Source organism: Simochromis diagramma, unplaced genomic scaffold, assembly GCF_900408965.1.
Source record: "Simochromis diagramma unplaced genomic scaffold, fSimDia1.1 OVJJ01000321.1, whole genome shotgun sequence".
In the NCBI taxonomy this organism is placed as follows: Eukaryota; Metazoa; Chordata; class Actinopteri; order Cichliformes; family Cichlidae; genus Simochromis; species Simochromis diagramma.
In genome coordinates, this window is record NW_024386772.1 from 9,719,121 (window position 1) to 9,746,955 (window position 27,835).

Consider the following 27,835-nt stretch of genomic DNA (forward strand, 5'->3'; position numbering starts at 1 on the left):
TTTTTCAAAAGTTTTAGGAGGTGAGAGGAGAATCACAGCAGCCGTGGCCGAGCTGCGGAGGATATTACGGGATTAGGATCTAACGCTACGTTTTCCGGCTGACTTTATGAAAAAGAACCCATCGATTTTGGAGCTTTTCATGTGAACTTAACAAAGGATGTATTTCTACTAAAAAAATACTTCAAACGCTGGAAACTTTTCCACCGAAATGGAAGGGAATATTCCATGGATTCTTTTGTCATTTTTATTGTTTATGCATGTCTGTGAAGGTAAGTCATTTTGCACTTTTAATACCTGAGTTCACAGTTTAGATTTATACCCACCGGTAGGCTAGACTGGACTTGTCTGGACAGCCGAGCCACCGTCCAGTTCCAAATAATGAGGTTATCCTTGATTATCTAGGCTACCAGTGAGTACTAATATGTACTAATAAGTTCCTCTTTTTATCCTTTTTGTTCGTCTATTTATTTGGTAGTTATTTGGAATTTTAGATATGATGAACGAAGTTGTTTTCTCGTCTTTCACAAAAAATGTCGTAGTTTTTACGTGGTATTTATGTCTATTATCGTTGTTTATAAATAGTTGTACTCACTTTGTGTTCTGCATTATAATTAAACAGAAATACACACTACCTCAAAATGATTCAATATTATTCAGGAAAGACATGTTTGATAGATTATAGGTCAATAAGTCAAGTCAGCAGTTTAAATACCGACAATCACATTTTGGCACGACAGCGGCAACAGGTCGTTGTAGCAGATTCGGGTTAGCGCATCATGTGTAAAATAGCTGGTGTTCGTGTGATTAAACCACTCACTGCTGTATAGATAAACATAGAAATTCAAAAAAAAAAAAAAAAAAAAAAAAAAATTCGGAACCTGCAGGAAAGTTAGTTTAACTGTGTGGGAAAGGTCTGATGGCAAGGTGACAAAACCCAGAGTGCGCAGAAGGAATTTAGAATATTTGATTAAATTTTTTTTGTATGTGTGGTTTAAACTTTAACTGAATACCAAAACATGTTCTCTCCTAAACAAATACTTTTTTAAGCACAAGCAACTCGGTACTCTAGCATGCATATCTATCAAGGAAACGCAGAAATGTATCTTCTTTTAGTGGACATGTGCGGGTGTGTCTACAAGATGTAACAAGTGGCAAAGGACTGTTGTCTAGAAATCACTATCAGCGAGTTTTGATTAGTTATGTAAATTAGGTTATGATGATTTGTAGACAACTACTAAAGTTGTTTTTTAACATCTTTCTTTGATTTCCACAGCAATCCGTTGCGTGGATCAACACAGGCCATGTGAAAATGGAGGGACATGCCTAGATTCACCTTTTCGATGCATGTAAGTGCAACATTTTAAAAAAAAAACAAAAAAAAACCTACCAGCGCAAAGGGCGATAGCTCCCATTTGCCATAGCTCGAAACCAACAGTTTTGTGCATAACCTGGCAGATTTCCGGTGTTTTTCTCTGTCTTAAACAAGGAGCGAAAAATGCCCCTGTTATTACCTATTGTCTAGATAATAACGCCCACATAACAGTGGTGAAAGATAGAACAAATTGATTAGACCTGCACAGATGAGCATCAACAAGTCTGGAAATGCATGGACGACACACTCATCTCTTGCACCTGTTAAGGAGCTCATTCAGTCATAAATCACAACATCTTGCTACACATTGCCAAAGGAGCGTTTCTTTGTGTATTTGGCTCAGTTTTTTCACCATTAAGCTTTTATTCAATGTAGCCTCAGCTTTAAAGCAATTTCTATTTATTTAAATTCCTTAAATAGCTTTAGAAATTTTTAAATCGTTTTTTTAAAATACTAATTGTCTTAATGTCCTGCCTATTCCTGCAGTTTAGAGGTTTTGCATCTTTTGTCAAAGCTTTTGTTTTTCAAATGAGGAGGGTTGTGTGGGAACCTATTACAATAGTCAAGTTAAATAGTCTACAGTGTCCTGCCCTGGGGTCATTTTAAAGGAAAGAAAAAAACCCTATAGTTCAGGAAAAATGCCTGAGGGGGGTCAGATGGAGGAGATACTTTTAAAACAAAATTCCTTGTTTGCCAGCTGTATCCTTCCAAAACAGTAAATTTACTCTTTTATGGGAGATGGTAGCACTTTACCGTACTGCATGGACCTAAGTTAATCCAATACCCTGAATAGACTTGTTCAAGGCAAAAGCACATCCCCACACATGTATATACTGTGTGTATGTTTGTGCATTACGTTGCACTTGTATAAAGTTCTTGTACTCCCAGTAGAAGTAATTACACATTAGTCAATGTGTAACTTAACTGCAAGTGAAACTAGTAACCACTACCCGCATTTTTTCAATCATTAACTATAGCCAGGATTGTTTTTATTGGGTAAATGTATAATTTTATTTGGACCGATTTTTTTAAACTTTATTTCACGATCACATAATTTACTTTGAACTACTATGAGTGAAAATCAACACAACACTCCCAGTGTTTGGTCTAAGTGTATTAATCTCCAGATTAAGTGTAATTACATCACAGGGATTGTGTTTGCCTTTTTTGTTCCTCTGATCCTTTGTGTTGTGTACATGTGTGTGTTCATATGTTAGTGATGTGGGAGCGGTGAATGTGTAATTACTAAGTTGGTAGAGTACCAAAAATCATTAAGAGTGACATGGTTGAGATATTTGTTTTTTGTTTTGTTTTTTTCCAATGGAAGGGGACATCAAATGTAGAAAAAGTCCCATAATATGGGAGAGCAGTGGAGTGGAGCATGGCCACATGAGAGTGGTCAGACCAGTCCTATGAGTAGTGGAGCCACCCCACCCCTTCCCCTGGGAGCCTACAGAAACAGGAGATTCAAAATAGGAGAAAAGATCCTTTCTTCCACCAGATACCTGGCTGTAACCTGGCACCAGAACTAGAACAGGGTTTAGGAAGGCAGAGAAGAAAGGCCACAGCAATGTGAGGCCAGTGTAGAATGGAAAGAAACAAAATGCAGAGGCAGATATGTGCTTTGGCATTTGAAAGGAATTCAGAAAAACAGCAGAAAGCACTTTCATAGAAAGCAAAGCTGTTCCATAGAACAGGACACATCACTTCATGTAGAGAAGTTCACTTGCCCTTCCTTGTTGTCCAGCTACTGTGCTATTTGTTGTTCTTACAGGAAAACAGATTCTCAGGTGACTGTATTACAGTGTCTGTGACAGTTGCCATTGTTACTGTTCCAGACACTGTTCCAAAACCAATGTATCCTCTGTCTTGTTTTTCACAGCATAACTTCAAAGTGCATGAAATCTTGTTTGTTTCTTTATATGTCTCTGATTATAGTGGTTTCCTTCTCAGGTAACCAACTTTGTAATGCCAGTTTTAGTTGTTTCTGTCACTCAGTAAAAATCAGTCACTGTTATTAGTTTTAATAGGTTAATTGTCTGTGTGGAGCTCTAGATCTTGGCACCGACTGCCATTCTCCATTATTTCTAACTATTTGATATAATACAGTAAAATTTAATGTTATTAAAAGTTATATTTAAAAGCATATCTACAAATGGTTTAATACACATTTTTGGAAGGCTTTTCTCTTTGATACACAATAAATATTCTTCACAATCTTACAATGCCACAGAGTTTTGAACTTGACAATGAAGAGTTCATAGTGTCACTGAAAGTGTAATTTCTAGGTGAGCAGTCAGGAAGTGTAGTTGAACAGCCTTTGGCCCCTCAGCTCCACCCTGCTTGAAGAGTGCTACAGCAGTATGGACAGAGGAAAGATAATTAGGCAGATTGAGGGGGTGTCATTCAGAGGAGATCCAGCTGGGGGAATTGGACTGGGGGTAGGGAATGGGTTGAGAGAAGCTGGCTAGGAGGGAGTGAGGGTGTGGGCGGGGGGTCTGCATATAGGACAGCTGGTGGATGTTGTGATGGTAATCCAGTGAAGTCAGATCTTGACAAAGGGAAAGCATAGGGCCAGGTGCTGCCATTGAGCAGTCAGTCGCCCCCATACTGTGAGAGACAAGCTTGTGGAGGAATGAATCCGGTAGCCCACAGTCCCTCTAGCACATGTTGCCTCTCTCACAGTAACACAGTAACAGCAACTGTGTCTGCTCTTTCTCTCACTGCATGCTGTCCTAGCTCTAGCTACTCATCCTCTGTCTATCAGGGCAGAGGCAGATCACAGATTACAACCAGCTCTTTCCCCTCTGATCTGCCAAGCTGAATGAAAATAAATATGGAAGTTCTCTGCTATCTGAGACCCGTGTTATAAATGGATTGCCCTTGGCTTCAGTAGCAGAGTTATCATATAAATTGGGAGTGTTTTGTTATGACCCTGTAGCAACTCCCAGACTCTTAAAGCATGATAAAGAGGGCACCTTTGACTTGCCCTCTTTGTCATGTCAAGATACTGTGGAGTTTATCTGCCTACATTGTTTCACTTTTGGCAAAATAGAAGGCAAAAATAAGGAAGTTTTTGATTTTCTCTGGATGGGTTAAACATACATAGTACATACAAGCAGATAAGAAATACATTTTCAAAGGAACCCAATTCAATAATAAGTGGTTGCATTCTCTCATGCCAAAGCACATATTAAGTGACAGACCATAGCAAAGAAACAGATTATATTATTGTCTTAGTACACGGCACCTTGGGGCTAGTGTTTTCTTTGGTATCTTTATAGTGGATTAGAAAGGAATGCTTAGCAAGATTCCTCCTCTCCCCCTGGTGCTTTCAGGTTATTGTCTCTACCTCCCATCCATTCATCCTTCTACCCCCTTTAGGAATGCCTTAAACAGTACTGTCTGAGACTGTGCAGAGAGTATTCCAGCAGTCTCATTGAAGAATTCATAGTGATTTGGCTGATTATTAAAATCTTATGGTGCCATTTTGAAGGCAAATACTGTCTTAACTCTCATGCTGTCATGCCAGGCAGATGGAGCCATTGTCTTGCCATTTTACAGACGAATTGAAAGCACAGAAAAGTATAATGACTCAAGAGGATAGTGTTCATATCTATGAGGATATGAGTGCTATCTGACAAAGAGGTTACACCATTAGGGGGAACATATTGGTTTGTTGTCCCTTCTCTTCTGTGGGTCATGACTGGAGACTGGGAGCTGTGGTTCCCAGGCTCCCTCAAAGGAAGTGGTGCCTTCTGACCTCCCAGCTACACACATCCTGTCTTATCAGAGAAGCTTAAGCAGCTTAATTACTTCATAATTCTCCATTTTCTGATCTTTTTCTTTATTGTGTTTAATTCCACCACTTCTCATTACTTGGATACATTGCGCTACATTGCCTTATACTTTGCAACCTGGAACTTTTATCTAAGAATGTGGAAATTAAATTCATATGCACTTTCTTATGCATTGCATTTAAGTAATATTTATGTCGGTTTTACCCCTGAAACAACCTGTTGGAATTTGCAAATTATTCTCTTTGATGTCTATGTATGTCTGAACTGCAAGCTTATTTAAGGATAAGCCTGGATGTGAAGTTTCATTGCCTGGTTGTTTGCTCTTATCCAGGAGACAATGACTTCTGAAGAGACACTCAGGCAGGTCTGATTAGAATAACTTAGGTCTGCCAGTGAAAAATTCCCCAGTGTCTCCCTCCCTGTCAGCAGAGGAAGGGATGGGTCCATCATTAAAGGATTCAGGAAAAGGCATTCACTTTTCCACTAAGCATAATTTCCACAAACACTTTGCTTCCAGCGAGGCAGCATTTTACTAAGCCATAACCTTTTCTTAATTAAAAATACTGAGGTGTTGTGGGCTTAAACACTTTGCCACTTCATAAGAGCACTTGATTGCTGCATTTTTGCCATGTGTTGGTTTTATTGAATATTTTATTACTCTATACTTCTTTAACATCTTTAGTGCTTTTTGGGGCAACATAAACATTTTCCTTGTAAGAACTTTTGACAGTTCCTCACATCAATAAGCACGCGAGAGGTTGTGCTGACCTCAGTCAATCCATGTGATATTTTGTGTGAACAATTTTAAGTGATGCTGGCGTAGTTCTATTTAATCCAAAATTAAAACAAAACACTGGATAAGTCATTGTAGTTTATCTTTGACTTTAACATTGGGATGGGGTCCTTTCAATTTCAAAGTTTTCCAAAAAATCTGGTTCAGTTTAGGTGGTTGGGTGGAGTTTTGTGGTGGAGTTCAATAGAGAATGCTTTGAAAGACCTCAACCCTAGGATTCATGCATTGTGGTTTTGGGCAAATGCATTGCTATTTGAAAAATGTGAGGGTGTATTCTTTCAGACTGACACTAGAAGCTGTTTCGATAGTGTGTGAGGTAGCAAGAATTGTGCGTGAGATCTCACACACACGCACACACTTTTTGGAAAGTGTATTAGTGAGCACTTAGCAACAGGACGTATTTATTCTCTCAGTACAGTGGATATGTGCTTTCCTCGCTGCCAAGGAAATGTCTGGTATTTCCTTGGAATTCTGGATTTATATTAATATTATTATAATACACGATAGCCTCTCACTGATAAAGTATGAACTGTGATAGGACTATCAGAGTTAAGAAGGATTCACTTAGTCCGCCCAGCTTTTTAGTTAGATTAATTAACACTTTTCCTCGAGTAAGTTAAATGTCTTTCTAGTCACATGTTTAATATGCATGTTTGGGGGGGGGGGGGGGGGCTGTGGAAAGCTTCTGGACTGTTCAATGCTTTCATTGTGTCTCTAGGAACAATTGTTGAAACAAACCTTGGCCTTTAGACTGTGAAACAGTCATCCTTTTGGACATGATTGTACTTAATTATGAGTCTGAATTGGTTTAGCACAGCGCTCAGAGCTACCTGCATATGTAGGAGGATCAGTCTTCTGAAGTGCCCCAACTGTCCTTATGAAACCCTGTCTCCCATCACCCCCCTTTTTTCCCACTCTAGCTCTGTCTCACTATGGGTTACTGTTGCCAGGCTACAGCCCAGGCCTGAAAGACTAGCTGTTTGGGTCACTGCCCCCCACTCCCTCCTACCCCTACCATCTTCCCCCACCCCCCAACACTTTCATTCAAAGAAGTTCTGACTACTTTAGCTCTTTTATTTGGACCACAAAACATTCCCCAACCCCCAATCTGGCTCTCTGCTGAAAAGGAGAGCCAAGCTGGAGAGAGCAGAGCAGAGGAGGTTGCTGGAAGGAGGGGGTGTGGAGATGGGCTCCTGTTGGCAGTGTGGTGTCAGTGTGGACTCTTCATAAAAGAGAAGAGCTGGTTCCTGCTTGCTTGTGGAAAGAGGGGGAAGGGTATGAGGTAGTTGTATTAGGAAATGTTTTAAGACTTTTCCAACAGATTCATTATATGATGTCATACCAACTTCAAGCGTTAAAAAACGTAAGACTAGCTTTTTTCAGGCAACAGAGAATTTGAAAAGTTGTCCCAAGTCAAAACATGATAGTTCAGTTGTTTCTCTTCCTTTCCATTTGTCTTAGAAAATGCCCCCTAAGATAAGAAGAATCCTTTATAGTTGTTGTTTTGTGGAGCATGACTGTGTGTACGAACCGTGTCAGAGATTACAGCCTCTTTGTTCACAGGTGAGCCGCCCTTTGACCTCTGGCTGAGTTGCCGCTATTGTGTAGAAGAGGATGAGCTCAGGTTACCCTGCTTCAGTGACCCAGAAACCAGGAAAACTGGCATTGTGTTACACAAGTAACAAGTGACAGAACTTACATAAATCCAATGGTTTTAGTCATGATATCACATTACTTGATACAGAACAACTCTGCAATCAAAGCACACTGACTGAATCCCATTTTGTTTTTGGATGTCTAATAATCATTTGTATTTGAAGCTCTCAATTAAACCTTTTGACAAGGTTGCTATTTCTCTTTTCCTTCTTATATAATTTCCTCAGTGGATCTTCTCTTTTATGCATTCATGATACAACCGCTCCTCAGAGCCTGAGGCTGTTTGTAAGTTGTTTTTTCTTTGTGTTTGGGTGTGTAGTGATTGTTGCATGTGTTTGCTTTGTTGCAGTGGTGCCTCCACATAACAGTGTTTGTTAGGCGGAACTGTTAATGCATGTATTTGTTAAGGTTGAGCATACCTTCTGAGATATTTAAAATGCCTTGTGTTTGTGACTGTGTGTGTGTTGGTTACAAAGTTTGTCCCATGGGCAAAGAAGCTCAATGGTTTTGGCTTAAAGTCTGGCACCGGAGCTAAATGCTAGACAACCAGAGGTACTCTGACAGATGTGGACAGATGCATGGTGTCAGTACTGCAGCTGGCAAAAACCTTCATATGTGCTGACAAGGAGAGATTACTCATTCTGCCCGTCTCTCTGTTGCACCCAGAGACCTCTTCCTCATCTGCTGTACGCTCTTCCTCCAAGGTCAGATGTTGACACTCACTAAGTATGACTCAGGGGCCCATTGCACAACAGCAAACTGCACCTGCCTTTCACATCCGCCACAATTAAAGTTGGGCTCACGCAAAGGCACAGATCCTGCCCTTCTGTTCCCATGGGCAGTGGAATCCATAAGGTTATAAAGAGCCTGATAAGCAGACTTTTCACAGTGGTATAAAGTGTGAACCAGGACAAAAGTTGCATGTCTCTCACAGTCTCTACGCTGATAGTATTCTGATTTGTGTGTTATGGGAGTAGCATGTTGGCAAGGAGTCAGGTCTAGACAAAAGAATGTGTGTTTTGGCTGCTTACTTCATTGGACATTTGAAAGGGAGGACAAATAATTTATCAGGCGTTATTACTATCGTCACTTTTATAAGCCCACCCACAGATACACTTGTATACCTGTATGTTAATAGACGAAAACACATTAATTCCAAATAAATATTTTAATCTGTATATCAACATACACTTGGGGACACATTACTTCCTGGAGTGAGTTGTTGATTTCTTTCCACATAGAGTCATGATGGTCTTTGGAGAACAACGCCTGCTAAGTTTCTAGCTTTTTGGTTTTCATCAGCAGTCAAATATGGCTCCAGAAGAATTTGACTGTCAGTCTGCGTTGTATGTTTCAGCTCTTAAAGCAATTTTGTTCATCAGTCCTTTCAAAGACCGCTTTGTTCCACATTTGTGTTTCATTTTTAGTGACACCCTAGATTCCAGACATAGTTAATTTGCCTCTAAATAAACCCAGCCAAGCCATGACAAATAGCCATGGGAACCATGGTTGGGGGGTAGGGGTGATTGGTTGGGTGTCAAGCTTGCTTGTTCATCTGTGAGGTTACTATGGCAACAAGAATAGTGCATTACGAGTGAGTACTGTGTTTTCAGAGCAAAGGACCAGGGATTACAGGAAATATGACATGGCATTCTTGATGGACCAGACTACTCTTGTTTCCTCTTGATCTCCCTCTCTACCAATTGCACCCTCAAAAGACAGTCTCTCCTGTGGAGCATCCCCTCCTCACACTCTGTAGCCTGAGTGACATTATCATCACAATCAAACAGGGGACCCTCTAACATCTGACCTCTCAGCCTCATGAGAGGAGGAGGGGTTTAGGAGAAGGAAAAGTAGCTGTAGTAAATGCACAAAATCTGTCTCTCAACATAGGCATTCAAATGGCTTCAGTTTAACTTTCCAATGAAGTCTCATGTTCTGTTGGAAGATGTCAGTTCCCTATATTCTCTTTCTAACAATTAAATTCAACATACCACCAAACTATCACTTTAAAAATATATTTTTTCACTCTTGTGGATAGTCTTGTGTGCCTTCATGCATAGTCCACAATTTCAATTGCTTTTGGAAAGCTGGAGAAAAAAAAATTAAACAAAACCGAGAAACCTTAAGTTTTCTATTGTTCCACCAATCTAGACCAGCCAGAAACAAAGCATCCTTTTTCATAGAAAATCAAGATCTGGATCGGTTTCCCTGCCGCCTAATGTAAAGCAGCCTCAGCCTCCTAGCCAGGAGTGAGAGCATTTTATGCTTTTTTGTCTTTTTTTCTTAGAGTGGGACTGCACATACAAAAGTAAGAATTAAAAAATGCATTATCCTGTAAGTGAGAACAGATGAAAACCCATTTTTGATCCTGCCCAGGGTTTCTCTCCATTGAAAGAGATGACAGTGCCCAAGGGTGGGCCAGAACCCAGCTGTCACCTCACAGCCATAAGCATCAGCCTCTTTGAAGAGGGTTCCTGTCCTCAGTCAAGGGCTTCACTGTGGGTGTAGTGTTACCAGCACTCCAAACCTTGCCTGAACTCCCATAGGAGCTTCATAGAGAGCAACTGGAAACCCTGTTTTTATATTTATCTCAGCTTCTTTGTACTGCATGTTTAGGTCAAGCTCAAACAATGTCTACACAGCTTGAATAGAGACAAGGCAATTATAGGTCACCCCTCAGACTCCAGTCTTCAGGGTAGTTGCAGAATGAAAAGTAATGGAACCCAAAAAATAAATGAATGTTTTGAATAAACTGATATCACCACATGTTTTAGAATACAGCCACCAAGAGGACAGTTAGTTGTTTAATTTAAACACCACAGCTGTTTCTCCTATCCTGTTAAAGAGCACTGTGTGCAGCCCTTGTTTTTCCTCATGTTAGTATTTGTTGGCAATTGTTAAATTTCCAAACTGTTTCTGGGTGTGTTCTTTTTCATATATGGCAACAGAAATAAGAACTGGGGTGTGGAAAAACTGGAGAATGTTAGCTGACACTGAGAAAATTAGGTTTTCCAACTGAAAATAGTAGTGTGCGACTAATAAAGTCAATAACACACATGGCCTAACTCTGTCTTTTCATTGTATTTCTTTTCTTTTTTGTGGCTCTACTAATATGTGTGCTATATATTATGAGAAAAAATATCCTAAAACAAATTCATTCCAGGGCAAGAACTATTACTCAAGGTAGCAGAGCTTTCCTAAGCGTCACTGGGTCCATATTGCCAAACCCAGAGGATGATGAAAAACAAGCTACAGTTGCCGTAATTCGGCAGCTTTGTGTTAACTGCTCTAGCCTTTGATTGTTGTGACCTGTTTTGACATATAGGCCGCATCCTTATGTGTGTGTTTTTAGATGTCGTCCCGGATTCATTGGTCCTCTCTGTCAATACCTGGATCCATGTCTTCGATCACAATGTCAGAATGGAGCAGCATGCAAGAGCGAGGTGCTCAATGGTGTCACACAGTACACTTGTGTGTGCCAGAGAGGGTTCAGAGGTATGTCTAAAAGAATGCATATGTAATGGAAACGTCAGATCTTATTAAGTAAATTCAAAGTATCAAATTGATTTCTGTTCACTATTTGATTCCCAGGCCAAGACTGCTCCCTCATTGATGCTTGTGCGACAAGTCCCTGTGCCAACGGAGCCCGATGTGTCAATTGGAATAACCATTATAACTGTTCCTGTCCGCCTGGCTTCCAAGGAAAGAACTGCCGCAATGACATTGACGAGTGCCGCAAGCCTGGTGTTTGCCTCAATGGTGGAACCTGCATGAACATCCATGGGTCCTTCCGCTGTCAGTGCCAGCCAGGCTACAGCGGGCGCACATGTGAGGTGTCCACCTTGCCCTGTGCACCATCTCAGTGCCTTAATGGGGGCACATGTCGACAGACCAGCGATCATTCCTATGAGTGTGCTTGCCTACCAGGTAGAATTTCTCTTTAGCAGAGCAGTAGAACACACACAAACACACAGTCGTTCCACTGCTACGGGCATCAGATTTTCCCAGCCTGATGACGTAGCTGTTAGTGCTGCTGCTGGTGTTTTATATCCTCTGTCTTATGTCAGCTTCCTGTCTGCTCTTAATAGCTTCTAATGGTGGATGGATTGGTGGGAGAGTTGGAGGCAGGCGGCCTGCAACCTTCTCTGCTCTCGTCACAACAGAAGGAATTTATTTTATGGGGCTTCTGGTTTCCCACTGGGAGCTGACAGGAAATGTCTTTTGCCAGAGAGGAAGTCATTGAAACTGTGAGAGATTATAAAACAAGCAAACACAGAGGGGGGTGTTGACCTCTGAAGCAGGCAAGAGTCAGTGCTGTTGCTGACATTATGTGGGAACATGTAAACAATTAAACACCCATTGAACCCTTTTACTGTTCACCTTGCTTCTCACCTTGGGTTGTTATACAAAACATGATTTAAGATTATGAGCAAAAATGTTAGTGTCTGCAGAATGGATGTGTTTGCTACTGTATCTGCGTGCTATAAGGCTTTTGTCTTTAAATTTGTCTCAGGTTTTGAAGGACACAACTGTGAGAACAATGTGGATGACTGCCCAGGTCACAAGTGCATGAATGGAGGAATATGTGTAGATGGAGTTAATACATACAACTGCCAGTGTCCACCAGAATGGACAGGTATAGCTCTTCAAATTAACTTTAAATACAGGTATACATGTCATGTACATAAAAAATATGTTCAAACCCATATTTCACCTACCCACTAGGACAATACTGCGCTGAGGATGTAAATGAGTGTCAAATGCAACCCAATGCATGCCATAATGGGGGTACTTGCTTCAACACCATTGGTGGCCATACTTGTGTCTGCGTCAATGGCTGGACTGGAGATGACTGCAGTGAGAACATTGATGACTGTGCAATAGCTGTTTGCTTCAATGGTGCCACCTGTCATGACCGTGTAGCATCCTTTTTCTGCGAGTGCCCAGTTGGAAAGACAGGTAAGTGGGTTTTTCTATCTGCCTATTTGGCCCTTTTAATCCTGTATGATAAATTGTTGATATATGTGTTTTATCCACAGGTTTGCTATGCCACCTTGATGATGCATGTGTAAGCAACCCTTGCAATGAGGGAGCAGTGTGTGACACCAACCCTCTTAATGGCCGTGCCATTTGTACCTGTCCTGCTGGCTTTGTAGGGGGTGCCTGCAACCAGGACATGGATGAATGCTCAATTGGCAAGTCTGCTTTTTTTTTTGGCTTGTTTTTTCTTGCCAAATCCCGGTCCTGTTGTTATATGCTGTGTATGCTGTGTTGTTGTATATAATTTTCTTCTGAATGTGTTCCATATTCTAATCCTTTGCCTTCTACCAACAGGTGCAAACCCATGTGAGCATTTTGGAAAATGTGTGAACACAGAGGGGTCTTTCCAGTGTCAATGTGGCCGGGGATATGCCGGCCCACGTTGTGAGATTGACATCAATGAATGCTTGTCCATGCCCTGCCAGAATGATGCCACTTGTCTTGACCGGATTGGAGAGTTCACCTGCATCTGCATGCCAGGTACAAAGACATTTTGTATGGCCACTCCATTATGATAAAGAGAAATATCACTTCTTTTTTTTATTTTTAATAAACTAACTATGCTTACATAAATTATTGTTGCAATTTTACATCCTGCTCTCAGGTTTTAGGTGAGCTTAATTTTTTTTAAAATATACTTTAAAAACAGCTTTTTAAAACTCAAACTCGGGCACAACACAGATTTATCATCCAAGAGAATCACTTTTGACCAAAAGATACTTTTGAAAACTTGTACTTCGAAAGAAACACAATATATAGTGCCACCATACTGCCAGTGTAGAAGGTTATGTAATGTATTTCCCTAAACACTGGCTATATGGAGGCACCTCTCCATCCTCAGTGCACTGTACCACCAGATGGAGTATTGGTTTGGACTGAGTGATAGTTTTGACACTCTGGGACAAAAAACACAGTGAAACTCTCATGCACAGTTCTACATGCATGCTGGGGTTTTGGGAGCTATACAAATTAGAGCCGGGAGTTGGGTCTATAGGACTGGATGTGAGAGAGGGCGAGCAGTTAGGGGGAGGAGTGTGCTGTGAATACTAATGAGTGGTAGAGTGGTGGGAATGGAGTGGAACAATAGGGCCCCTCTGTGCTCCACTTTGCACCCCTCATATACACAGAGAGGGAAAGAGGCTCTTTCCCAGAGCCTGTCCCCCTCCCCCCTCCAGAGACAGGGCCTTCCTCCTCACCCTCCTCATCATCAGTCAGCCTGGCAAAGCTCATGTGGTGCTACTGATTATTTCTGATTCCACGCTAGCCTCACCACAGGAGCAAGACTCTGACTCACATTCTGTTTCACCTCAATGAAGGACCTAAAGTAAAAAGCATAACATGCATCTGCTGAATGGGACACTGAGCCAAGGAGGAGCAAAGCTCTATGGACAGTAGTGCGTGGCGATTTCAGTTCAGTGGAATTGGATGCCGTAGTTTAGCAAAAGCAAGTGTAAAACGATCACAAGTAAAAAGGTTTCTACACAATACACAGAATTATGTACACACCATGTTGGCTTGAACTGACCCGTACTCGAAAGTGAGAAACAGGTTTAAAAGCAATAAAAAAGTTCTAAAAAGAAGAACACTTCTGTCTTCCAGGCTACGTGGGCACATACTGCGAGACTGATGTGGATGACTGCGAGAGTAACCCATGCGTGAATGATGGGATATGTCGGGATATGGTCAATGGCTTCACGTGCACATGCCAGCCAGGTAAAATTGTTTTGAATTGCTTTTTGTTCAGACACAATGGCAACTAACAAACTGGAGGACAGATTTGAAAATATTAAATACCTTTAACAAGTAATAATCTTTTACCATTTGATTAATTTTTTTGACCTATTATCATATGCAAAAACAACTCAAGTAGTTAAGCCAAAAAGCATCTGGATACTAAAAAATTAAAAGTCTGATTGCAAACTATTGTATTTTGGGTCAAAGTCCTATGAATTACACCACTGACTCATTTCCAGCTTTCTAATGCTAAAATTGTATTTTTGATATCTATATTTTTTACTTTAATTTACTTCTTATTTGGCAAGCTGATTTTTCTGGAGCACTACCGTGCTTTGCAGAGAACAGTGATAAAGGCTTGGGAGTGAGAATATGTTGGTTAACACCTGCAATACACTGACAGCATTAGTAAAAGCAGAAAGCCAAAGTTTAAATGTCCCCAGGACTAGTGGAGGGAGGGTCAGCCTCACTACTTTTGCCTGCTGGTATTTAGAGCCAGCACTCATATAAAAAGCCAGGCCCAAAAGTCTGCCTATCCCCTTGCCTGAACAAAGGCACCATTGTGACCCTTCCCTCCTCTATGGAATGTAGAAGGGACAGCAGCCTCCCTCATCTTGCCCTCATGGTGGTGGTGGGGGGGCGGGGGACAGCAGTCCCACTAATGAGATTCTTTTCCAGGTTCGCAATTTACATCTGGGACAGACGTCCCCCCTCCGCCCCCCATCTAGCTATTGAGCTGGTGGAGCTGATGCAGGCAGTGAAGGGCGGAGGGGGCTGGGGGGGGCTCCCTAAAAGAAAAAACAATCCCCACCGCCTCCTCCAGCACCCCCTTTACCAGGCTAAGCATCAACACACAGACCGTCCTGACACTGTTAATCAACTGAGCAGTGTGTTACCAATGCACCAATTCACCCCTGTCTGGGCACTGTGCCCAGTGATTTCAAGCCTGCCCAGTTTCTCAGACTATTCGAGCTAGTTGTTGTTATTATTATTATTATTATTATTATTATTGTTGTTGTTGTTTTTGAACCTCTGTCAACTGTGTTAATATTAATTATATGCGCTGCAGTTCATAATCTTTCAGTGTATATATAAGCATTTTCATGCACAAAATGTGTCAAAATTTAGTTGAGCTGAAGATGGATACATTGCTTGTCCATGTCCTGATAGTCCATACCATTTGATAATAATATATTGATGTATCATTTGATTATGAGTCTCTCCTCTGAAAAATCTTCAAGGTCACAGGCTTTCTATTGCATTCTGTCAGCTCTAACCTGGTCCAAGTGCATAGATAGTTTGTCTTTAACCAGTCGAGGTCTCAGACCCTACCTTAGCCAGTCAAAGACCTCCGCCCTTCTTCGGAGAGAAGATCTGCCCTCTGACCTTAGCATGGACCCTTTCGCTGGACCTTCTCTCTGACCTTTAACCTCTGTGTTTGCATGTCCCAGGGTTTACGGGTACCATGTGTCAAATAGACATAGACGAGTGCGCCAGCACGCCTTGTCAGAATGGAGCAAAATGCTACGATCGGCCCAATGGGTTTGAGTGCCGCTGTGCTGAAGGTAAGCGCTTCATTACTTAACAATTGTTAAGCAGAAGAGCCAAAGACAAAATAGCAGATGAGCCTTAACCAGTTGTTCAGGCCTTTGTTAAGCATTCTGTGTTATGGGGAGTTTCTCTGGGTGTCTGCTAATGAAACAGACTGACTTGAGGCCCCTAATCCCCCTCTTTCCCTCGTCGGCTCTCAGGACCATGGGGTCACTGAGGACCAGCAGTTGCCAAGAAAAGAGGCTTGGTCATTACCCTGACATCTGTTCATCTTTAAACCCCCTCACAACACCTTATGCTGCATTTTTAACTTTAATTCTTTAACATTTAGTTATGTTTGTGTTACAAAAGCATTCAACGTGTAAAGCTTCTCTCAAAGTCTGTATGTAAAGCTTGACTGTAGCTATATGTTGATATTTAATATGTTTGTTTGGACCTGTGCTTACTGAGGAGCACGGTCATTGTTTCAGTGGCCAGCTGCTTGGTGTTCCTTGTGTTTTTGGGCCCCTTCTGTTGAGTGAAGTGGCCCTGTTTGACGTGGTGCAGTCTATTGTTCCCTCCAACTCTGAGAACAATAGCAAGACTGGGAGGCCTGTGTAGGGCCCTTCTTTAGTCCTTTGCCCATCTCAGCATTGCTCTAAACACATACCACACACACCAAGTTTCTTGTCTGTTACACAGACACCGTTGATATGGAAACCACAGTGGTCAAAAGCCCAACTGTAGAAGCTTTTATGAAAAAGCAAGCATACAAAACATGGAAAAAAGAGAGAGAAAGTTAAACAAAAAACTGTTATGCTAAAGAGAAAGAGGAACATTTAACATTCGCACACAGACACACACACACATATATATGTATATATATAAAAGCACTTCTTATTCTTAATTCTTAATGTACTTTTTAATTCAGAATATTAATTTATTCTTAATGAATTTTTTCCCCTCTATAGGTTATGAGGGCATACTTTGTGAAAGTAACATCAACAACTGTCAGCCCGACCCATGTCACCATGGTACCTGCATTGATGGCATTGCCAGCTACACCTGTAACTGTGAACCTGGTTACACAGGGTATCGCTGTGAGAATCAATTAAATGAGTGCCACAGCAACCCTTGTCAGAATGGGGGCAAGTGTATGGACCAGGTCAACAAGTACATCTGCCAGTGCCAACATGGAACCTCGGGTAAGAGAAAAATCCCACAACGTATCATGTACTTTGTTAACTCAAGCCATTGATTTATTCCCTTTATTAATGCCGTTGCTCTTCAACATAACAATAATGCTGTGACAATATATAAAATGCTATAGAATTAGACTCTTTATTATACTTTATTATAAAGAATGTATATAGAATTTTGTTCTGAAATGTAATGAAAGATTTTCTGCATTGTTAAAATTGTTAAAATGTCTACAGTCTTAATATAAAAGTTCTTTTTGCACCCAGGTACAAACTGCGAGATAAACTTTGATGACTGTGCCAGCAACCCATGTGACTATGGCATCTGCAAAGATGGCATTAATCGCTATGACTGTGTTTGCAAACCTGGCTTCACTGGTAAGGTCTTATGAAAATAACAGTGTGAATAAATCCTCACTGAAAATGTTGACAAAGAACTCTAATTATGTATAACATTTCTCTTGCAGGTCCCAAATGTAATGTGGAAATAGATGAGTGTGCATCTAGCCCCTGCAGGAATGGAGGAAAATGTATAGATGAAGAGAATGGATTTCACTGCCTGTGTCCTGATGGCTTTAAGCCTCCTTACTGCTACTCTCAGGTGGATGAGTGTGGCAGTGGCCCATGCGTCCATGGCTCGTGCAGGGACGACATTAATGGGTATATACATTTAACAGCTTTTTTAAACTTTAAAGTGATTCAGATGGGCACATAGGAAACATAATCTTGAAATGGGCTCCATCCAAGACTGTGGTTAATCCTATAACTTATACATCAGGTCAATGTTATTTCATTCTTACAAACTGAACGTTTTTGGCTTATTAACTGTTCTCTGGTATTTCCAGTTACCGCTGTGACTGTGAGCCGGGATGGGTGGGAAAGAACTGTGACCTGGACAGGAACGACTGTCTGCCAAGTCCCTGCCAGAATGCTGGCACATGCATTGATCAACTCAATGGTTTCACCTGCAAGTGTCGCCAAGGCTTCAGAGGTGAGAGGGCATCAAAGTAGCCAAACACACCATCAACCTTAAAATGTTCAGTAGAAAGAGCAGAATACACACGTATAGCACATGCAGCAGAGAAGAAATAGCTAAACATATCTGATGTCCTCCATGAATTTTCATCTTAGGCTATGGCAATTGTCTACCTCCCCCTAGTGGTACATAAAAATATGCTAATCCATACATATATTCGTCTCCTTTGTCCTTTGACAGGTAACCTCTGCCAGGTGAACATCAATGAATGTGAGTCCAGTCCCTGTCTGAACAAGGGCACTTGTGTAGATGGCGTGGCAAGTTTCACTTGCCTGTGTGAGCTTCCTTACAGTGGACCCACTTGTGCTGAAGTCCTTACTCCTTGCTCTCCTAATCCCTGTGCCAATCATGCTGCCTGCATCCACACACCAGATTACATGGGTTATCAATGCAAATGCCCACCAGGGTGGCAAGGTTCGCAAATTTTGTATTCAGTCATCTCAGTGCTTAGCATAGATAGTCTAATTGGAAGCTTACAGCTATATCTTGTGAAACGCTTCCTTTACAGGTCAGCTGTGTAACAGAGATGTGAATGAATGTATCTCAAACCCCTGCAAAAACCGTGGGACTTGCGCTAACACGCTCGGAGGGTTTGTGTGCTCTTGCAAAGCAGGATATACTGGGCTAACCTGCGAAACAGACATCAATGACTGTTCACCTAGTGAGTTGCTGTTTACACTTACAGTTATCATATAATTATTAAATGACTGTTACTAATAAATAAAATGCCAAATTCATGTGCAGGTACTGTATTTGCCCAAAGCTGTTTTCTTCTCTTTTGCTTTTAGATCCCTGCCTAAGTGGAGGTTCCTGTACAGATGGTGTGAACTTCTTCCACTGTAGCTGTCTGCCAGGCTTTACAGGGTCTCATTGTTCTGTAGAGATCAATGAATGCCAAAGTTCCCCTTGCAAAAATGGAGGCACTTGCACAGATTATGTTAACTCCTACACCTGTACCTGTATGCCTGGGTTTACTGGCATCCACTGCGAAACAAACATCCCTGATTGTACTGAAAGGTGTGTATCTGGAGCTATATCATGTACTCAAAAAAATAATCTAGCTATACAATACAACATAAAGTGAATATAAAATTAATTTTTAGGTAAAATGAAGTATAAGCTTACATTTTCACACATGTCCACAGCTCTTGCTTCAATGGGGGGACATGCACAGATAAAATCAATGGATATTCCTGTACTTGTCGCTCTGGCTTCACCGGGTCCCACTGCCAGTATGAAGTCAATGAGTGTGACTCCCAGCCCTGCCTCAATGGAGGCATTTGTCAGGATGCCCTGGAGTCATTCCGTTGCTCTTGCCCCAAGGGCTATACTGGCAACCGTTGTCAGGTACAAATATTTAAATGCACCCCTGAAATTTCACGTTTAGGACTTTAATCGTCATACACAAATAAAACAAATAAATTCTAAATTCAGTCGCTCTCTTCCTTACATAGACGCCAGTTGATTGGTGCAGGCGCGCATCTCCATGTCATAATGGAGGACGCTGCCGTCAAAAGGATGCCTCATTCATCTGTGAATGTACTGATGGCTGGTCTGGCCGTTACTGTGACATCCCTAGAGTCTCCTGTGAAGCAGCTGCCCGCCAAAGAGGTATTTTAATGTTGGGTACAATTTGATGTAACCTCTGTCTGCGTTTGTGACTAAGTTACTGATGTAAACTTTGCTCACAAATCTATGTTATTAGGGCTCCAGACGGATGAACTATGCCACCATGGTGGTCACTGTGTTAATACCGGGAATACTCACTATTGCAAATGTCCTAATGACTACACTGGAAGCTATTGCGAAAATCAAGTGGATCATTGTGAAGACAAACCTTGTCGCAATGGCGCCACCTGCAGGGGATATGTGGGAGGATACCAGTGTGATGTAAGTTGCTTTGTTTTAACATGTTCTTTTCCTTTTAATTGTCAGATTTCAAAACAGTCTGGGTTTCTTTTTTGCTTTCAAAAATTAATTGTTGTGTCATTACAGTGTATGCCAGGTTATACCGGAAAGGACTGCGAGATAGAAATCAACGAGTGCCAGTCTCATCCCTGCCAGAATGGAGGCACTTGCATTGATTTGGTGGGACACTATATCTGCTCCTGTCCCCCTGGCACCCTGGGTATGTAAGCACATGTAAAACAACACCCTATGCTTACTAGTGAATACTTTGGTGGCAGATTTCTTTTCTTATGTATGGATCACTTTGGTAATAGCAATATCACTTTCTCACTTAGTTGTATGCATGTAGAATGTTATAAGTGGGCCTCATGTTTATTGCACCTTCACAGAGGGCCTATTGTAGAGTAGAAGGCATCCAGGCGCTGCATGTAAAGTCGTAGTTTCCATGTTAGGGGGAAGGTTTTCAAGGATGGGCTGAGCTGAAGGTATAGATGTGTGGAGGAATTTTCTTTGTCTGTGAGTTTGGTCAAGTCATATAAGACATGAGCGAACCACGCCCATCTGCTTAGGTGTTTGACTGGAACGTGTTTCTCCATATTGCAATATGTTATTAAACCCACTTCAAATAATGCTCGCCGGTGTTTGCAGTTTATTTTAAAAACAACAAAATAAATATCTCATGTATACGAAGAGTTTATAATTACCCTGTCCTTTTAAAGGTGTTCTCTGTGAGATCAACGAAGATGACTGTGCTCCACACCCAAGGCTACGCAATGCTCCTCCTAAGTGCCTAAACAATGGCACCTGTGTGGACAGAGTAGGTGGATATCGCTGCAACTGTCCCCCTGGTTTCACAGGAGAAAGATGTGAAGGAGACATAAATGAGTGTCTCTCTCAGCCCTGCATTCCTTCCAACAGTCTTGATTGCATACAGTTGCCCAATGACTACCAATGTGTCTGCAAGCCCGGCTTCACAGGTTAGACACCTACGAACAATTCCCATTCTCCATGAACCTTCATCGTGCTTTTTTGTTGTTGTTGTTGTTGACCAAATGTATAACTTTACTAACTATACCTTGTTTTTTAGGTCGGAGGTGTCAGAGCAGGTTCAGTGTGTGTGAGTCTCAGCCTTGTCAGAATGGAGGAGTCTGTTCAATAACTAGCAGCTCTTCTCAGGGATACACCTGCACATGCCAACTTGTAAGTGTAAATATGAAAAGCTTGTAATTTGGCCTCCTAGTTTTTAAATTACAGCATTCTTGATTTAAAGGTTCATATATCAACCTCCAAAAATTATGTCTCTCTTAGGGTTATGCAGGGCCTAACTGTGAAAGAAGCATGTCCTGTCGGGAGCTATCCTGCTACAACGGAGGTAGCTGTTCACTTACCCTAAGAGGGGCTCGTTGCACATGTCTACCAGGTTATGGTGGACCCCAGTGTCAGCATCGCAGCAAGGATGGGTGCTCAGCCAAGCCCTGCCGCAATGAAGGACTATGCACTGAAGAGACCAGCTTCCCATTTTTCAACTGTCAGTGTCCCAGTGGATGGAAGGGCAGACGATGTGAGCACCGCAGCAGAACCACTGACCCTCCAGTCCCCTCATGCCCTCTGGCAGAGTGTGATGCCAAAGCTACAGATGGTTTTTGTGACAAACAATGTAATTCATTGCCTTGTCACTGGGACGGCGGTGACTGCTCTCTAGCGATGAAGCCCTGGGATAAATGTAGAGACCCACACTGCTGGCGTGTCTTCAACAATAGCCAGTGTGACGAGTCCTGTAACAACGCTGACTGTCTGTATGACAACTTTGACTGCAAAACTAAGGAGAAAGTTTGCAAGTGAGTTTAAATTTTCAGTTTAAAGGATACTCGCCAGTATTTACAGAACTGACAAAATTTCACGTGCTTAACCTTCTGTTTATATCATCTCCAGTCCAATATATGAAGCCTATTGCATCGACCACTATGCTGATGGAAAATGTGACCAGGGCTGCAACACAGAAGAGTGTGGTTGGGATGGCCTGGACTGTGCAACGAAAGTTGCAGAAAGACTTGCTGAGAACGTCTTGGTTTTGGTTGTTCTAATGCCTCCAGAAGAGCTTCTTCGCACCGGGACAGTTTTTCTGCAGAAATTAAGTGCTATCCTACGCACTTCAGTCCGTTTCAGGCTAGACAGCAATGGAAAAGCTATGATCCAACCCTACACCCGCGAAAGTGCACGCATGAAGCGGGAGCTGGAAGTCATTGGGTCAGTCAGGCATACAGTAAAATAAAAGCCTAAGCCTTTCCTGTAGATTGTACATTGCACTAAACTCTTGCTTCTCTGCTGTTTCTGTAGCTCGAAAGTCTATGTAGAAATAGACAACCGCTTATGCATGGAGGACTGCTTCTTAACAGCTGACAGTGCTGCAGAGTACCTTGGAGCTCTGTCAGCAGTAGAAGGGCTCCAGTTCCCCTACCCCCTTAAAGAAGTCCGTGGTAAGTAGGGATACTTATTATGCACAAATGAACTACAACTAATAAGTTACAAATGTGTAATTATGTCTTTCCTTCTCCCCACAGGTGAAAAAATCAATGCCCCCGTTGTTGAATTACCCTTCTATCTGATGGTTGTGGGGATAGCTTCTGTTTTTCTTTTAGTCATCCTTATCATAGGTATGCTAATTGCTCGCAGAAAAAGAGAGCACAGCACCCTGTGGTTCCCTGAAGGCTTCTTCCTCAAGAAGGAGCCCAGCAGCAACAAAAACCGCAGAGAACCTGTGGGCCAGGATGCTCTGGGAATGAAGTAAGTTATGATAAGTGCCTTGAGGCAAGTATTGTTGTATTTTGGGAGTATATAATAAAAATTGAATTGAATTGAATTGAAGTGCTTTCATTTTTTAATTAAATATTACCTCTCTTGGATTTACATTGTTATTCATCTGCCAACAGGCACATGCCAAAAACTGTGGAAGAATCTCTCCTCGGAGATCATAGTGACCAGTGGATAGATACAGACTGCCCAGAACCAAAAAGGCTCAAGGTCAGTTTTGCAAGTGTTTTGCAGTTTACATAAACAGAAGCACAAGAGTGTGTATGTGTGTCTGTGTGTGTATGTTTTTAAGCCACTTGCATTTAAAATGTTTTCTGTCTCTTTCTTTAATCTTTTCCTGTAATTTCAGGTTGAGGAGCCAAGTATGCTTTCAGACGCTGAAGATACAGTGGACTGCAGACAGTGGACACAGCATCACCTTGCAGCTGCAGATATCCGTGTGCCTCCCACCATGCCCCTCACTCCACCCCAAGGAGAATTTGAAAGTGACTGCATGGATGTTAATGTCCGAGGCCCAGGTTGGTAGTGATATCAAGTAAAGTTTTCAAATTGAAACTGTCATTTGCAAATAACTTTTATACTTTCCTCTTACAGTATAATTCAGCAACCCAATAGACATAAGCTCACGCATGCCTGTTTTCATCTCCTAACAGATGGTTTTACACCTCTGATGCTGGCATCATTCTGTGGAGGTGGCTTAGAGTCTGAGGTAGCAGACGAGGAGGAGAATGAAGAGTGTTCTGCCAACATCATCTCTGACCTAATCTACCAGGGTGCATCCCTTGCAGCCCAAACAGACCGCACTGGTGAGACAGCCCTTCACCTGGCTGCTCGCTACGCACGTGCTGATGCTGCCAAGAGGCTGCTGGATGCTGGAGCAGATGCCAATGCTCAGGACAACACGGGACGCACCCCACTACATGCTGCTGTAGCTGCAGATGCACAGGGTGTCTTCCAGGTAATCAACACATACTGGTTATTTGATATGCTACATTGGAATGTGATTGGAATACTGTAGCACATTTCTTGCACATTTCAATTGTTTATAAATTAAAATTTTAAATTTAATCTGTCACACACTTCTAGATTCTGATCAGAAACCGAGCCACGGATCTTGACTCACGTATGTACGACGGATCAACAGCACTAATCTTGGCTGCACGGCTGGCAGTAGAGGGCATGGTAGAGGAGCTCATCACGTGCCATGCAGATGTTAATGCAGTTGATGAGTTGGGTAAGTATGTGCCATTTATCACACATGTCCTAATGCATGCATTCCCAATGCATTCATTATACTGAAATCATTTCTCTTAATTTGAATTGTTTGTTGTGTCTTAGGTAAATCTGCCTTGCACTGGGCTGCTGCCGTCAACAATGTGGATGCCACTATTGCCTTGCTCAAGAATGGTGCAAACAAAGATATGCAAGATCTTAAGGTATGTCATTCTTCTATATTGTTTTTAAGACACTTTTTCACAACTGCACCTTTATACGTGTTTGTATCTAACAATCTGTGTTAATTTTATTTCTTTTTTCAGGAGGAAACCCCACTGTTTCTTGCAGCCCGTGAGGGCAGCTGTCATGCTGTGAAGGTGTTGCTGGCTCACTTTGCAAACAGAGAAATCACAGACCATATGGACAGGCTGCCAAGAGACATTGCTCAAGAGCGTATGCATCATGACATTGTACAGCTTCTTGATGAATATAACACAGTGAGGAGCCCCCAGGGCCATGGCGGAGCAGGTCACCACCTCACTGGGGGACACACCTTGTCTCCTCTTATGTGTCCTCCCAGCGCTTTTCTACCTAATCTGAAGAACACCCCACAGGGTAAGAAAAACCGTCGGCCTGGGGCCAAAGGTTCTAGCCTGGGAGGCCAGCATGCCGCTAGCCTGAAGGAGTCAGTGAAGGCCCGCAATAAGAAGCTAACACTGGACATGCAGAGTGCCTTACTGGAGAGCTCAGTTACTCTGTCCCCAGTTGACTCGCTGGACTCACCTCATGGGGGAGCTAGCAATGCTGGCTACATCACCAACCCCACGTCTCCAGTCGCCATGCAGTCACCAGGGCTTTTCCACCCATCAGTGTCTGTCCCAAACACCCCGATGGTACATGGCAGCATGTTAGAGGGAGGTGGCCCCTTTGCAGTGTCTCTAGCCCAACTCAATGATCTAGGAAGTGGAGGAATGTCCTTGCAGGGACGCGTCTCTATGACATCAGATATCAACCATGGCTATGTGCTGAATTCAAGCCAGATGGGGCTAAATATGGGCATGGTCAGTCCTGTCAGCGTGCCCTTTGATTGGCACAATCGCATGCCCCCTTCATCCCAATGTGGTCAACAGGTAGTGAATATTGTGCAGAGCAGCCAGGCAGGCATGCACCCCCAGAGTCCAGCCATGCAGCAACAGGGCATGCTGATGCACCAACAGCAGATCTACCGTAATCCCATGCTGCAGCCAACACCTGTTACCTCCACACCCACTATAAGCCCCGTAAAGCTGCCTTTGATTGCTGAGCAACAGCAGCAGCAACAGCAGCAACCACAGCAACAGCTCATGAATCACAACATTACCAACCAGCAAAGCATGGCTTCCGCCCCACCAACACCCCAGACATCACAGGCCCCACCAGCCTTCTTCCAGCAGCAGCAGATGCCTCAGCAGTCCTCCCAGCCACAGCCTCCTGCTCAGGTCCCCCAGGCAGCCACATCAGCAGCTCAGCCAGCTCAGGCGCTCCCCTCCCAGCCTAGTGGTAGCATGGCAGGAAAGGAGGATTACCCTACCCCTCCCTCCCAGCACAGCTATTCATCCACAATGGATGCCACACCCAAGCATTACCCTCATTTGCCCAGTGAGCACCCTTACCTGACACCGTCTCCAGAGTCTCCTGAGCACTGGTCCAGTCCTTCTCCTCACTGCGTCTCCGATTGGTCGGATTCCACACCCAGCCCAGCAGTTGCTGTCCCTGCCCAGACCCAAATTACTCAAATTCCAGAGGCCAATGGCAAGATGCAAGTTTTTGCATGAAGATCATATAGCCTCTGCTTGAAAATGGACCAAGGGTGAAAGAATTTGAGGACTGGCTCTTGGGGTCTGTCTGTGTTTTTATGTGTCAGCCTGTTTCCAAGATTTTCATTGGATTTGGATTGACTGCTTATCACGAGGATTGTCTGCTGGTCGATTTTGCAGAGAAAAAAAGTAAAGGGATATGTGTGTTGTCTGAAAAAACAGCAGACAATTTAATGAAGTAATTCTGTCACAGATGGACTTGTTTTTTATTATAAAAAAAAGTATATGAAGAAAACCAAGTCTTTCATTTCAAAGACTTGGGACATTCCTAAAAACTAACAAACATTTAAAAGTAGATAAGAGGAAAAGTGAAATGCTGAAGGGAATTCATTTATTTTTATTTATTGTCTTTATCTATCTAAACTACTTTTTAGTTCTTTTTCTCTGTCCTAGCTTCTCATATAAAGTGTCACCCCAAGATTAAAAACAGATTGAAATGAAAAACAAAAAACAAAAACATTTCAAAAATTGCCCTGCAATTGTGATATCTTCAGCTGATTTGTGGTTTTCCATATTAGTATTATGAACAAGAATGTAGATAAGTGTCTCTAAAGCACTTCAAACGACCAGCCCAATAGGGCAAGTGTGGGTCCGGTACAAAATGATTAAAATGGATATTTATAATATATGGGTGGCATTTAATCCATGGTAATTTTCTTTATCGCCTTTCAAAATGAGGTCAACAGAGTAAAGTTTTAGTTAATGCTTCCATTTGTAGCTTCTTACTGACACTGAAGTATATGTACTGCCAACCTTGATAGCTTCAGTTTTAAGGCATGTTTATATTCACTTTAAAAGAAATATGTTTCAAACAGAACTGTTTTGCCTATAAAATCAGCCGCTCACTGCCGTTATGTTTTACTTTGCTTTATATTCTGTATATTTTTTTAAACACCATTTCAGATATGCTAAGCTTTGCTTGTATCAGCTGCTATTTTTTTAGTCTTCCCTGCAAAACATTCCTCCATGTTGCTGGTCTTATTGAGTCTGGATTCTGCACCACTCAGTGGGATCCAGCACAGAACAGAACACAGACTAGCAGAATTTGTTAAGCTTGTGATGTCCCTGATCAGACTAAATGGACTATTTGCAGCAGTTAAGATCTCGGTGGCACTCTCACCTTGTCTACGGTGATGTAGTGGTCAGCATGAAGGCGTGGCTACTGGGTTGTAACTGCTTATGCCCTGTCACTCCTCAGGGAGGTGTTTTATGGCATGCAGTGGGATAGTGCCCCTGCATCTACAGTAGTATCAGTCCAGGGGCTATGTGGTTGCATCTTAAGATGAATGTTAAAATAGACCCAAGGAAAAAAACACTACCATGTAGTGTCGTTCCCTATAACGTTTTTGCTAAATTCTGAGATGACACTGTCATTTAGCTAACCGAGAGTTGACCAAGTCTTTTATTTCATTGTGACATCCTTAACATTTTGTGGGCATTTCAACATAAAGTCAGATAATAATAGTAGAATTTTACAAAAGTAAGTTTCGCATGTTTATTTTGTGACAATATGAACAGAAATAAGTTGGCCACCACTTTAGTGTGTCATAGACTTATTATATCTTTCATTTATTGTTTATTCTGTTCATTATAGAATCAGATACTGTTCTGCCAGACCTGAGAAACATGTTCACAGTCCAGTTCACATCTTACTTACAATGAACAGTTTTTTGGCTGTTTATTTGTTTATTTTTATATATAACTTGTTTTACAATTTCTCTACCAGGCCGCACTAAGTGTTTTGTACATTTCAATCTCTCAAGTTCTGTTTGTAAATATGTTTGTTCTGGGTAGATCATTGCTTGAGAAATATTGTTTCTAAAATGATTGTTGTGTACTAAAAGGACAAAAATAAAATGTACTTCATTTAGCATTATTTCAA

The 27,835-nt window shown here is 42.0% G+C and overlaps 1 protein-coding gene across 2 annotated transcripts; it reads left to right on the forward strand.

Annotated features, from left to right (window-relative positions):
* notch3 (notch receptor 3) lies at positions 1–27,829 on the forward strand. 2 transcript variants are annotated; one of them, XM_040039721.1, is made up of 33 exons: positions 1–269; positions 1,274–1,346; positions 10,977–11,119; positions 11,216–11,551; positions 12,138–12,260; positions 12,350–12,583; positions 12,664–12,819; positions 12,959–13,144; positions 14,264–14,377; positions 15,850–15,963; positions 16,900–17,133; positions 17,395–17,505; positions 17,595–17,787; positions 17,973–18,118; positions 18,344–18,577; positions 18,672–18,824; positions 18,952–19,180; positions 19,309–19,510; positions 19,618–19,774; positions 19,869–20,053; positions 20,159–20,291; positions 20,791–21,048; positions 21,159–21,271; positions 21,380–21,909; positions 22,004–22,318; positions 22,409–22,548; positions 22,633–22,855; positions 23,002–23,092; positions 23,232–23,400; positions 23,536–23,840; positions 23,969–24,116; positions 24,221–24,318; positions 24,421–27,829. In XM_040039721.1, the coding sequence occupies exons 1-33, from the start codon at positions 209–211 to the stop codon at positions 25,909–25,911; spliced, it is 7,398 nt and encodes a 2,465-aa protein (XP_039895655.1). In that variant the 5' UTR covers positions 1–208; the 3' UTR covers positions 25,912–27,829. The 2 variants fall into 2 exon arrangements, with proteins under 2 accessions (XP_039895655.1, XP_039895663.1); XM_040039729.1 differs by lacking the exons at positions 20,791–21,048; positions 21,159–21,271; positions 21,380–21,909; ... (7 more) ...; positions 24,221–24,318; positions 24,421–27,829 and having other exon boundaries at positions 20,159–20,299.
* Positions 27,830–27,835: the final 6 nt, after the last annotated feature.

What these genes read in the sequence shown, in the direction of transcription:
- notch3 (XM_040039721.1), top strand. Translation starts at nt 209, where the DNA reads ATGGAAGGGAATATTCCATGGATTCTTTTGTCATTTTTATTGTTTATG. An exon ending in GTGTCCACCAGAATGGACAG is followed by an intron (nt 12,261 to 12,349) that starts GTATAGCTCTTC and finishes CCTACCCACTAG; the next exon opens with GACAATACTGCGCTGAGGAT. An exon ending in ATCCCTGATTGTACTGAAAG is followed by an intron (nt 19,181 to 19,308) that starts GTGTGTATCTGG and finishes ACATGTCCACAG; the next exon opens with CTCTTGCTTCAATGGGGGGA.